Raw genomic sequence first — 13,107 nt, 5'->3', positions numbered from 1 at the left:
ATGGGTTGTGACCGTATTTTGTGGAAGATTTTCAAATTCCTCGTTCACAAGAGTCACCCTTCTGTCTTTTCGCTTGACCTACATCTACAAGGCGAAAATGAAGTTTTTTATCAAGAAGATATGGCAAAAGAGGTTATCGACAACATGATCGAAAAAGACACTCAGCTGACAGCATTTTTCAAAATATGTTCCCGTGATGAGTTTGCAGCAGGGCTCTACTATCACAAAATGCCCAATTTTTTCGTTTACAACAACAATAAGAGTATTTGAGTAGAACGTCGAAACAAAAGTTACGCTCTAGGAAGGATAAGGGCTGTAACAAGCAAAAACGTCGAACTCCTCTATTTGCGTCTTCTTCTTACGCATAAGCGAGGACCTAAGTCTTTTACATATCTTAGAACCGTAGACGGACACGTGTACTCCACCTTCAGGGAAGCCGTGAAGGCCATGGGTCTACTGAACGACGAAGATACGTGGAAACAGACTATCCTAGAGATAATCAACCACACAAACGATCGAAGACAGCTACGGGCAACGTACGCAAGCATGCTGGTGTTTTCTTCCCTCGAGGACCAGTCAAATATCTGGGAAGAGACCAAAGATCTGTTTTCGAGCGACTTCCTTCATCACAGAGGGTTAACAGAGTACAACGAAGAAATTTATCTGGATGCCTTAGACGATATACAGGAAAACGTGTGGAACTGTGGCGGCGGCAGGATAGTTCATTATGGCCTCCCTCCTTCTAGAGACGGCGAAAAGACAACAAACGTTATACGTAGGGAGAAATCGTATAACAAAGCTAAGCTGGAAGAAGAGGTTAAAGAAAAAACGGTTCTCCTAAACGATAAACAACGGCAATGCTACGAAACCGTGATGGCGCGCGTTGAGGGAGACAAAAAGTATCGTGATAACGGTATCTTCTTAGACGCTCCTGGAGGCACGGGAAAGTCTTTCGTGCTTAACCTTATCCTTGACGCGGTTCGTTCAAAGGGAAAGGTAGCCCTGGCGGTGGCGTCCTCGGGCATCGCCGCAACTGTTTTACACGGAGGAAGGACAGCGCATAACATGTTTAAGATTCCTTTAATGGGTCATACCGAGGTTCGTGCCTGTAGCGTAAAGAAAAACTCAGAGATGGCAAGGTTACTGAAGATGACGTCCGTTATAGTGTGGGACGAAGTCGTAATGGCCAACAAGAATACGATTACAGCATTGGATATAACGTTAAGAGATATACTGGAAGTTAACAGTTTCATGGGAGGAATAGTTTTCGTTTGCGCGGGTGATTTCAGACAGATTATTCCCGTTGTAAGAGGAGGTGGAAAGAACGATGAACTAGAATGTTGTATAAAGTCAAGTTATTTTTGGGATTGTTTGGTAAAGATGGAACTAACAGAGAACGTTAGACTCACTGTTAATGACGCTAAAAATAAGAAATTCGCTAAAAATCTGTTAAGGATAGGGACAGGAGAAAGTGGCTATTACATGCACTTTCCTGAAAATTTTGGAGTGTTGGTTAAAGACCATGAAGAGTTGGTGGAAAAGGTCTACGACAACTTTGAAAAAAACCACTTGAACGTTTCTTACTTTGAGAAAAGGGTTATCATTTCACCTACAAACGACGATGTTGACAGAATTAACTATATCGTATACGACAAATCAGACAAGCCAGAGAGGGTCTATATGAGTGAGGACATTTCCGTAGAAGACGACATGGAAATTCAACAGTCCGTATACAATGCAATGTCAAGTCCTTCCCTCCCGCCCCATGAATTGAAGTTAAAGATAGGTAGCGTTATTATGGTTATCCGAAACATTTTTCCGCCAAAATTGTGTAATGGAACTCGAGTTATGGTAACTAACTTACAGAAGAATATTATCGTTGGCAAGATTTTAGGAGGTGCGTACAAGGGTGAACAAGTTCTGCTTCCGAGGGTAACGTTAGAATCAACAGATACACCCGTAAACTTTAAAAGGAAACAGTTTCCCGTTAAACTAAGTTACGCTATGACAATAAACAAGTCCCAGGGACAAACTTTTAACCGGTGTGGCCTCCTTCTCGATTCCGCACAGTGCTTCGCGCACGGACAGCTTTACGTTGCGTGTCCCCGGGTTACCAGCTGGGATTCGTTAATAGTGTACACTGGCTGGAGTAAGGTAAATGATACGCACGAGTTAAAACCGGCACGAAATTGTGTATATAAAGAACTTTTCTGTAAATCTTTCAAAGGTGAAGAAGCTGTACCAGAAATAACACCTGCTTCCGATAGCGAGGAACTTCCAAATGCTGAGGAGGAACCAGAGCACGGAATAACTGTTATTCCAAAATCAATCTTTTCGGAAATCGAAAAGATTGATTTTGGAATAACAGTAATGATAATGCCAAATTTTTCAGACAACGAGACCAGCGATGATGAGTCTGAATTGGCCTCTAAGAAAGATTTAGAGGAATTATTAGAAAAAATTAAAGAAGAAATGAAGAAGGTGAAGAAGGGGCAAGAAGAAATGAAGAAGGGGCAAGAAGAAATGAAGGACTTCATCGTGAAGGCGGAAAAGAGATGGAGTGACGATGACGACAATGATGATTCGGAAGAAGAAGTTAGGACTCCACCACGTAAACGACCTAAAGCGTCCAAAGATGTTGTTATTACCGGTACTGAATAAAAAACATGTATGCGTTCCTCTCTTTTATTATCTAAACCAAACCGAACAAATCATACATTAAAACAATGAGGGCGGAGCCCTGGGGCGCAACGCAGCGCCGCAGGCCAAGCACCCATGGCGGAGCCATGGCCGGCGTTAGCCGGGTGCTTGTAAGTACAATTTTCTATATCACTGAAACGACCTATGACACAAGAAAAGCAAGTACATATTTGGAACTAGTGCAAATTTTGCATTAGAATCACTCAAAATTAAGAGAAACAAAACTTTTGTGAAAAGTTGTTACCTAGTGTTATGAATTGTATGTTGTGCATTGTACATATGGTACTTAAGGACGTTTATATGTTTCCTAAGCGAACGTCAATATACTCGTATAGTATAAACCTGAAAAAAAGAAAAATTGTAAGCGACAATTGTGTGTTTTCCGTACCCCATACATTTCTTCATATAAGTATAATTTTCTATATCACTGAAACGGCCTATGATAGAGGAAAAGCAAGTACATATTTGGAACTAGAGCAAATTTTGCTTTTGAATCACTCAAAATCAAGAGAAACAATATTTTTGTGAAAAGTTGTTATCCTAGTGTTATGAATTGTATTTTGTGTATTGTACATATGGTACTTAAGGACGTTTATATGTTTTCTAAGCGAATGATAGTTACTGTATACTCTAATGACTTTCTGTATAGAAATTATACATTTCTAACATTGGTGTACTGTATGTGAGCGAGTTCATAAACTAAACATCATTATCGTTGCCGAAGCCATTGCTTGGTCAGTCGACCCTGAGCAAAGTTGCCGACATGCCCAAACGGCTTAAATTCTGATCGATCACACAAGGAAGTGTTACTGAGCCAGTAGCTTTTATGGATTTCTGATAACAAAAGGTGTCTGCACTTGTGCGTTCTGCTTTATCCGGGGCTGGTCGAGGCTTAGTTCATTGTAGGTCAGCCACTCCTTGATTCGTATGGTATCATTTGGATCCGTTGTCAGATTGCCCTCATTCTCGTGAAAGTACATCCACTGACATAAACAGGCAAGGTTTGAATGTACTAAATGCTTCCCAGTTTTGTTGATAATATTCAAAATCATCACGCCATAGTGTCTTCTTCGGATTCTCCGATTTTGAATAATTACCAAGCTCAAGCTTTGTAATTCCACATTGGGGTACAAAAAAAAACGAAGTGAAATTGAGCCTCAATCATTAATCTTAAGCACTGCATTCGATAAGAGTGCAAACATTACTACCTACAGCCGCTGTAACTCCAACTAACGAATAAAAAGCAAAGAAACAAAAAAAAACAAAAAAAAAAAAACAGAGGAGAACAGAGGACAAGCAAAAAATGCAACAAATATATGAGGAACGATAAACAATAAATAGGAACAATCTGTAAGCAATACAGAATCAATCTAAGCTCTATTGGAAATATGAATTAAGAAATTCCTAATATTCTCAGGAGACGTAATTTATTTATCTATTTACTTATCGATTTATTTACTTTTCTTTTTCTTTTTCTTTTTTTTATATTTCCTAATTTAGATTTCCCACAGAAAACTACGTAAAGCAAACGAGTGGAATAGTATTACAATAATCATAGTTGATATCCTTTGGAAACTGGATTTATGATTTTCTTTGGTTTCTTTATCAAACCTTATTTGTTGCGAGGGCTGCAGATGTCCAACCCAGATTGACAAGGCTTCCTAACACGCTCATCAGAATAACGTTTATGGTCATGATTATATGTTGACAACATTAAACAGTGCAAGAAATATGTATTTGAGATCTGGCTTTGTGTGGAAATATTTAGGAAAATGGCTTTTTTTATTTGTCACGACCTCATTTTTAAAAATGGATGAAGATCTCCACAACAAAATTCAGCAAGCTAACCTTAGGAAAGTAAATTTGTATGTTTGCATGTATGTATGTATGTATGTATGTATGTATTTATGTATGTATGCATGTATGTATGTATGTATGTATGTATGTATGTATGTACGTATGTATGTATGTATGTATGTATGTATGTATGTATGTATGTATGTATGTATGTATGTATGTATGTATGTACGTATGTATGTATGTACAGTATGTATGTATGTATGTATGTATGTATGTATGTATGTATGTATGTATGTATGTATGTATGTATGTATGTATGTATGTATGTATTATGTATGTATGTATGTATGTATGTATGTATGTATGTATGTATGTATGTATGTATGTATGTATGTATGTATGTATGTATGTATGTATGTATGTATGTATGTGTGTAAATATGTATGTAAAATAAATAATAAATAATAATAATAATGATAGGTTTATTGAGATAGCAGTGATACACTGACAATAATACAATTGGGCACTTATGTATGTATGTATGTATGTATGTATGTATGTATGTATGTATGTATGTATGTATGTATGTATGTATGTATGTATGTATGTATGTATGTATGTATGTATGATTATATGTATGTATGTATGTATGTATGTATGTATGTATGTATGTATGTATGTATGTATGTATGTATGTATGTATGTATGTATGTATGTATGTATGTATGTATGTATGTATGTATGTATGTATGTATGTATTTGTGTATGTGTGTATGTATGTGACTCACCTATGGGTCAGCCTAGTCGCGACACGAAAAACAAAACAAAAAAAATTAAGGCCGTGCGCAGTTCGGACGGACGGCAGAGATTTCAGGCAGAATAATTAAACTTTTCGTTAAAGTTATTATGAGAATTGAAAACAAAATTAACATATACAATGGGCATAACATAATGAAATTTATATCAACATATATGACATGAAATAGACACATTAAATGATTTACCAATTAGAGTACCTTGGTGTGCTCTTCTCTGTAGCACGTAATAACAGGTGGGAAAAGCGAAGTCTTGATTATGGTGTAGACTAGTCTTGATACCGGTTGGTGAGGTCACACCAACGGTCTCAGGGGACAGATAGGTAGATTGAGGTGAAGATTATGGACGATAAATTCTAGTAGTGGAAGCTTTTGGGGCTTCTTCTGGTAAGTGAAGCTTCTGGTAGTCGGGAACAAGTAAGTTAGTGGATGATGTTTCGTGAATTGAGAAAATAACAGTGTCGAGTCGCTCATAGCTCAATCAGCAATCTGGAGATGTCCGAAACTATTCGGGAAAACACGAAGGCTTTACACTTTGCTTGGAGACGTGCAGTAGTTGTAGACCAAAGGACTTGCTTTGCGGAGTTGTCGTAATCGACAGAGGTAGAGTTATTTCTACGTAGATTCAGATGGCCCTGGCTTCTTTTATTGTCTTCTCGGTTCTTTTCTCGTTCTGGAGCTGTCTCTGCTTCTTTCTCTCTCTGCCTGGTCTCTCTTTGGTCTCTGTCTCTGCATCACCATTTTACACCCCTGGGAATGGAAGCTGATGTTTTAAGAATAGCAAAACGTCCGTAAAGTGAGATGGATGTATTTGTTCAATCATGTTTATATATATATATATATATATATATATATATATATATATATATAATACAAATATATATATGTATATATATATGAACTTATTCATATATATATATATATATATATATATATGTATATATATATATATATATATATATATATATATACATACATAGACAAAGAGAAGACCTGACACATCCGCTCACAGCTGGCCGGGTTCCCTCTCGCTGCGAGTATAAGACTTGTGGTCTAATCGTAATGTAACATATCCTCTGAAGAAGACCATGTTGGTCGAAACGTTAGGGCAATAAACTTTATTCCCAACACATCTTCGTTTGCCCTTCCCCATCCATTTCTCTCTCTCTCTCTCTCTCTCTCTCTCTCTCTCTCTCTCTCTCTCACACACACACACACACACACACACACACACACACACACACACACACACACACACACACACACACATACACACACACATATATATATATATATATATATATATGTATACCTATATACATATATATATATACATATATATATATATATACCTATATATGTATATAATATATATATATATATATCCGAGAGTTGACACCTTGACGTGGTGGAGAGGCTTGAGAATCTTAATGATTATAAAAGCTATGTCGATAGAGAGGAAATCTCTGCAGGGTCACCCATATCGGATAGGTTTTGTAAGATAGACCAGACAAAGAGCAGCACACACAAACAGTCGCAGGACCCACTGCTAACTGGTACGTCCCTGATGGCAAACAGGGAAATTCCCTATAGATATATGGGGTACCGTCATAATGACGGCATGGACCATTGGGCACCCTATGAATATATGGGGCTTCACCGAATCTAATGAATAAGGTGACACCAGAGAAATATCTCACCAGAAACTAGGAGGCAGGGACGTGAGATTACTGCCAAAAGCCTTTCATAGCAAACATAAATAGCACAAACAAAGGAAAACCGGGTGTTCCTGTTGGATCATCGTCCGCTAAAGGTCCAACCGCATTGCCTAATGTGCTTACGGGCAGTGTGCCACCGAATGTGAGTAAGCACTGTCCAAGCAGATCCAAGCCTTGGATATTAAACAGTATGAAGTAAATGAAGATCTATACCTACAAAGTAAGAACTCTCTCAGAAGACCACAGGCTGATGAGTTTAATGGAAGAACTAGAAAACATCAAGTGGGACATCGTAGGACTGGGCGAAATCCGAAGAACGGAAGAAAAGCTGATACAATTACAAGATGGTCACCACCTGTTCTACTATAGAGGTAAGGACAAAGAAAGATCTAGTGGAGTAGGATTCTTGATCAACCGAGAGATTGCTGGTAACGTAGTCAAGTTCAGTAGTTTATCAGACAGGGTAGCTTGGATTGTGATTAGGCTGTGTAAAAATAGCTCAGGTTTATGCACCAACTTCACAAAGTTCAGACGATGAAATTGAATCCTTCTATGATGATTTAAGTCAGGTAATGGATAAAAAAAGTAAGAGCACGTTGGTAATAGGCGACTTTAATTCTAAAGTGGGGAAGAAGATGGGAGATGAGTCGTGCATTGGGAAGTTTGGAGTAGGTGAAAGAAATGACAGAGGCGAGATGTTAGTCAATTTCGTAGAGAACTACAACATGAGGATAATGAATTTTCTTCGAAAAGCGTGTAGGACGTAAATGGACCTAGAGAAGTCCAAATGGAACAAGAAAGAACGAAATATTAGGAGATAACAGTAAGAGTGTTAGCAATGTTACAGTGATAAATAAAGTCAACATAGGTAGTGACCATAGAATGGTAGATTGCACAGCTAAATTCATCACCCTGATCCACCACTCCATCTGTTTTGTGGACACAAGTGCCACAACCAAAATTCTCCTCCCTACCACAGATAACACAACAGAAATCCAATCCATTCGAATCCGCACAGGCAACAAATCAACGCTGACAATAGTTAGCATGTACATTCCCCCCCAATCATCCCCCACAGTTCCAAACACCTTCAGACCTCAATTTAGCCAACTAGCCTCAATCCCCAACCTGATCATGGGTGGTGACTTCAACGCCAAGTCGTCTGCCTGGTATGTCGACAACCCTGACACAGACAGAGGGCTTGATATACAGACTCAGTTTGACTCATTGACTATCATGAACAACACACATAATCATACACATATCCCACACCAAGCTCTCTACACTCCCTCCTCTCCTGATATCACCCTCTGCTCCCCCTGCCTAACCCCAACAACATCATGGAGAGTGGTCGGAACCCTTGGTTCTGACCACCTTCCAATCATCATCACCACCAAAACAAGATGCACCCCAGTTGGCCACAGACACACATACACCAATTACAAGAGAGCTAACTGGGAAGCTTTTACTGAAGAGACAGAACAACATTTTGAAACACTTAACAGTACACCAATCACAGACATAAACAATGCTGTGCACACTTTTAATACAATCATACAAAACGCAGACAAGAGATACATCCCTAGAGGCAACAGAAAATCACACAACCCCAACTTCACACCAGAAATCCAAGGCCTCATCAGACAACGAGACACACTTAAACACAACACCCCACACCTATCCCTCAAAGCATAGCAGACCAAATACAAACACTACACTGTGATTGCCAATAAAATACACGAACAAAAAACACAAAATTGGCAAAACTTTATCAATACACTTGATCACAAAACAAACACCAGCAAATTGTACAAAACACTCAACAGCATTACACTATCCAACAGTAACACAACAAGCACTCACCCAGCAATAATCACAACAACAGACAATCTACCCTCAAACAGACAACACGCAAACACACTCATAAATCATTTTGCACAGACAAGCCATCTCGCTTCTCACCCTGACGACCGACGCACTATTCGACGTAAGAAAGACTTTCCCACAGACTCAGACTATACACCCTTCATAGACAGTCAGACAAAACACATAATACATAATCTCAAGCACTCATCCGCCTGTGGCCCTGATAACATAAGTAACATCCACCTAAAACACATTGGACCACAAGGTATACACGCACTCAAAAACATTGCAAACTACAGCTATTCACACAACACTATACCCGACATCTGGAAGCATGGTAAAATAATCACCATTCCAAAACCGAACAAAGACCCAACAATCCCAACATCGCACCGCCTAATCACACTTCTCTGCACCCCCTCTAAAGTCATTGAACGCCTAATACTTAAACTTGTCACACCACATATTCTCCTTGCTGACTCACAACACGGTTTTAGACCACTACACTCCACAAACACTCTTCTGATAAACCTCACACAAAGAATTTTAGATGGCATCAATTCAGATAGGCCCCACCACACAACACTTCTTATAACATTAAACATTAGTAAAGCTTTTGATGCTATCCCCCGCCACAACCTAACAAATAAAACATATAACACAGACATGCACAATAACACCAAAAGATGGCTGGCCAATTATCTGGCAGGTAGGAATGCTTACGTGTCATATAATGGTCAATCATCGCACATCAGAAACTTTAAGAATGGAGTACCACAGGGCTCTGTTCTATCCCCCACGCTCTTTAATCTATACATGCATAACTTACCCACACCAGACACCTCAGAAATACAAATCTCTTCCTACGCAGACGACATAACAATCACATGCACATATCGTAACACAGACAAAGCTGCAGAAATAATCCAGCCATACCTTGATACACTCAACACATGGTTCATCAAAAAAACAGATTCAATATAGCTCCAACCAAATCTACAGCAACACTTCTCACCAACTGGACAAAAGAACACAAATACATACCTCATCTTTACATCAACAACACTCTAATACCACACACAAACACACCGAAAATTCTTGGTGTAACATACGATACATCCATGTCTTTCAAACAACACATCACAAACATAAAAAACAAATGCACACCCAGACTTAACGTACTTAAGTCAATCGCTGGAACAACATTTGGACAAAACAAAGAAACTAATACAACAATATACAAACAATGCATACGCTCAGTGATGAATTATGCGAGTCCTGCATGGGCTCCTAATCTCAGTGAGACACACCACAACACCCTTCAAATCATACAAAACAAAGCACTAAAAACAATTACAGGCTGCACAAATACAACACCTACAGACCATTTACACCATGAAACAAAAGTCCTCAAAGTCAAGGACCACCTCGACATAAGAGGCACACAAACACTTGCTGCAGCCACCACAAACACATCACACCCGCTACACTACATAGCAGAACACCCACACACACCAAGAAACATTAAAACAACACCCAAAGACCTGTATCACACACAGATACTCTCTTCTCTTCCTCCACAACCACCAAATATCAGCCTCCGGAAACATATTCATAATCATATCACTCACCGCTCCATTAACACACTGAAAGACAACACACTGTTGCATGCCAGACCCCCTGATATCCACCCTTCTGAATCCTCTCTCCCACGAAAGGACAGAGTCCACCTGGCCAGACTGCAGTGCGGCCACCACCCATCACTTCTAAGCTACCAGAAGAGGCTGGATGACCGCATTGTGAACAGCTGCCCGGGATGTAACACTTCACCCCATACCATACAACAGACTGGAAGACTGCATTATACACAATCATGCACGCAAACAACACAACATACACTCTATAAAGGATTTGTGGGAAAACCCAGTTTCGGCTGTGGTATTCCTTGGGGAGACGGAACTGCTCGGACAGAGTCTAGGGAACGACAACAACAACATCATCACCAAACCAAACCCCACTCCAATCCCCCCAGAAGATATACCAATCATAGATTTCCAACACGCCAGAACCAATCTTAGGAGCATCCTTCAATCCCATCGTGAGGCAATCGCCTTAAACGATGAGCCATTAGGAGAGACTTCTTTGGTTAAACACCATATACACATACTACCCCAAACACACCCCATTTTCACACCTGCTTACAGAGTTCCTCAAAGCAAAAAGGAATTGGTATCACAAAACATAGACGACATGCTGAACAAGGTGTCATCAGATACTCTCAATCCCCTTGGAACTCCCCATTTTTTCTAGTTCCTAAAAAGGATGGATCCTTTAGACCAGTCATAGATTTCCGTAAAGTAAACATCAACACCACCCCAGACCATATGCCTATGTCTATCATGGCAGATGTCCTCCAATCACTGGGACAAGAAACATGGTTTTCTCAACTTTAGACCTTAAATCCGCCTTCTGGCAGATTGAACTAGAAGAAGAGTCAAAAGAAGTCACAGCCTTCAGTACTGAGAAAGGTCATTTCGAATTTAATCGAATGCCCTTCGGACTAAAAAAATGCCCCTAGTACATTACAAAGACTTATGAATAGCTTTTCAAAGACAAACCTGGTAAATCCCTTTTCGTCTATCTAAACGACCTAATAATTTTTCCCATACCACCTTGACACCCTTGGGTACGTCTTACGAACAATCAAAGAAGCTGGACTCAAAATCCAACTTAACAAGTGCTCATTCCTAAAAAAGGAAATCACCATTCTTGTCCATACAGTAAACAAAGATGGAATCCACACAAACCCAGACAAAATCAGAGGCCATTGCTGAATTCCCCACCCCGAAGAACGAGAATCAACTCCGTTCTTTCGTTGGCATGGCTGCCTGTTATAGACATTTTATCAGAAATTTTGCTGACCTAGCTACTCCACTTACCAAATTTACACGTAAGAACATACCTTTCAAATGGGATTCTGAAAAACAAGAATGCTTTGAGAAAATAAAGACAGCATTGTACAAGGCACCCATACTCGCCTTCCCAAACTTTACAAAGGAATTCTTTCTGTTTACGGATGCATCCACCCTAGGAATAGGTGCAGTCCTACAACAAATAGGCTCAAACGGGAAACATAGAGCGATAGAGTACGCAAGCCGCGTACTGAACCCTGCAGAGCGTAACTACTCCACCACCCACTTGGAAGCTCTAGCGGTAGTCTGGGCTCTAAAACATTTCCGAGAACTCATTCTGGGTCACAAAATCACAGTCATGCAACAGTCCCTACCATCAATTGTATTTCCCTCCAGGAACTCCGAGAAGAACAGAGAAAAGACCCAACTTGGTCACAGGTAATCCGCCACCTAGAAATGGGAACCACCCTACAAACCCACCCCCCTATACCCGCCCGAGAATTACAGTTAAAGGATGGAATTCTTAAAAGAGGCACCACTATCCTAACCCAAACAATAATCCCAAACTCATTCATTCCAAGAATCCTCCTAATGGTACACAATAGCCCCATTGCAGGCCACCCAGGCAAAGAAAAATGCCTTGCAAACTCCAAACGGACGTACTACTGGCCCAAGATGGCCACCGACATCAACCGTCACATCAAAGACTGCATCACATGTAACCAACTTCGTGGACCAGACCCGAAACCACTCCAAATTGGAGAAGTACCCATTCCTTCAGAACCATGGGATACTATGGGCATTGATATTTTAAAACTACCCCCAAGCCGCCAAGGTTCCCAATACATCCTTACCGCAGTAGATTACATCTCAAAGTATACGATACTAGTCCCCCTACCAGACAAATCAGCGGAAACAGTAGACCAAGCCTTAGTCGACCATGTGTTCTGTAAGTATAACATTCCTCGTCAAATCCTTTCGGATAACGGATCCGAATTCAAGAACGAAGTCCTCCAAAACATAGCCAAATTATACGCCACAGCGTATCACCCACAAGGAAACGGACTAGTAGAGAGAACAAACAGAAAAATCCTCGAAGTCCTCCGCCCCCTTCAAGAATGCCTTTGCGACACATGGGAAGACTGGCTCCCACAAGTACAAGCCAGCATAAATGGCTCTATAAACTCAACAACGAAGAACTCCCCTCACTTCGTACTCTTCGGCCAACCCCTCCGTATGCCTTATGACATACTTGAAAAACCCCTCCCCCTCTACACCATAGAAGATTACGCAAAA

General features: G+C 40.1%; 1 protein-coding gene across 1 annotated transcript; it reads left to right on the top strand.

Annotated features, from left to right (window-relative positions):
* The first annotated feature begins 447 nt into the window (after window positions 1–447).
* On the top strand, window positions 448–11,352 carry LOC143024393 (ATP-dependent DNA helicase Pif1-like). Its single transcript, XM_076183191.1, has 2 exons — window positions 448–2,367; window positions 11,104–11,352. The coding sequence occupies exons 1-2, from the start codon at window positions 448–450 to the stop codon at window positions 11,350–11,352; spliced, it is 2,169 nt and encodes a 722-aa protein (XP_076039306.1).
* Window positions 11,353–13,107: the final 1,755 nt, after the last annotated feature.

Source organism: Oratosquilla oratoria, chromosome 4 (genome assembly GCF_046742065.1).
Source record: "Oratosquilla oratoria isolate Oo_2021 chromosome 4, ASM4674206v1, whole genome shotgun sequence".
NCBI lineage: Eukaryota > Metazoa > Arthropoda > Malacostraca > Stomatopoda > Squillidae > Oratosquilla > Oratosquilla oratoria.
The sequence above is the reverse complement of the archived record's forward strand: the minus strand, read 5'-3'. Positions and strand labels throughout refer to the sequence as shown.

Bases quoted from the DNA above. Each gene is read 5' to 3' on its own strand.
- LOC143024393 (XM_076183191.1), top strand. From the start codon at position 448: ATGGGTCTACTGAACGACGAAGATACGTGGAAACAGACTATCCTAGAG. The intron at 2,368-11,103 runs GTAATGATAATG...ACCTGCTTACAG, and splicing joins AGATTGATTTTGGAATAACA to AGTTCCTCAAAGCAAAAAGG.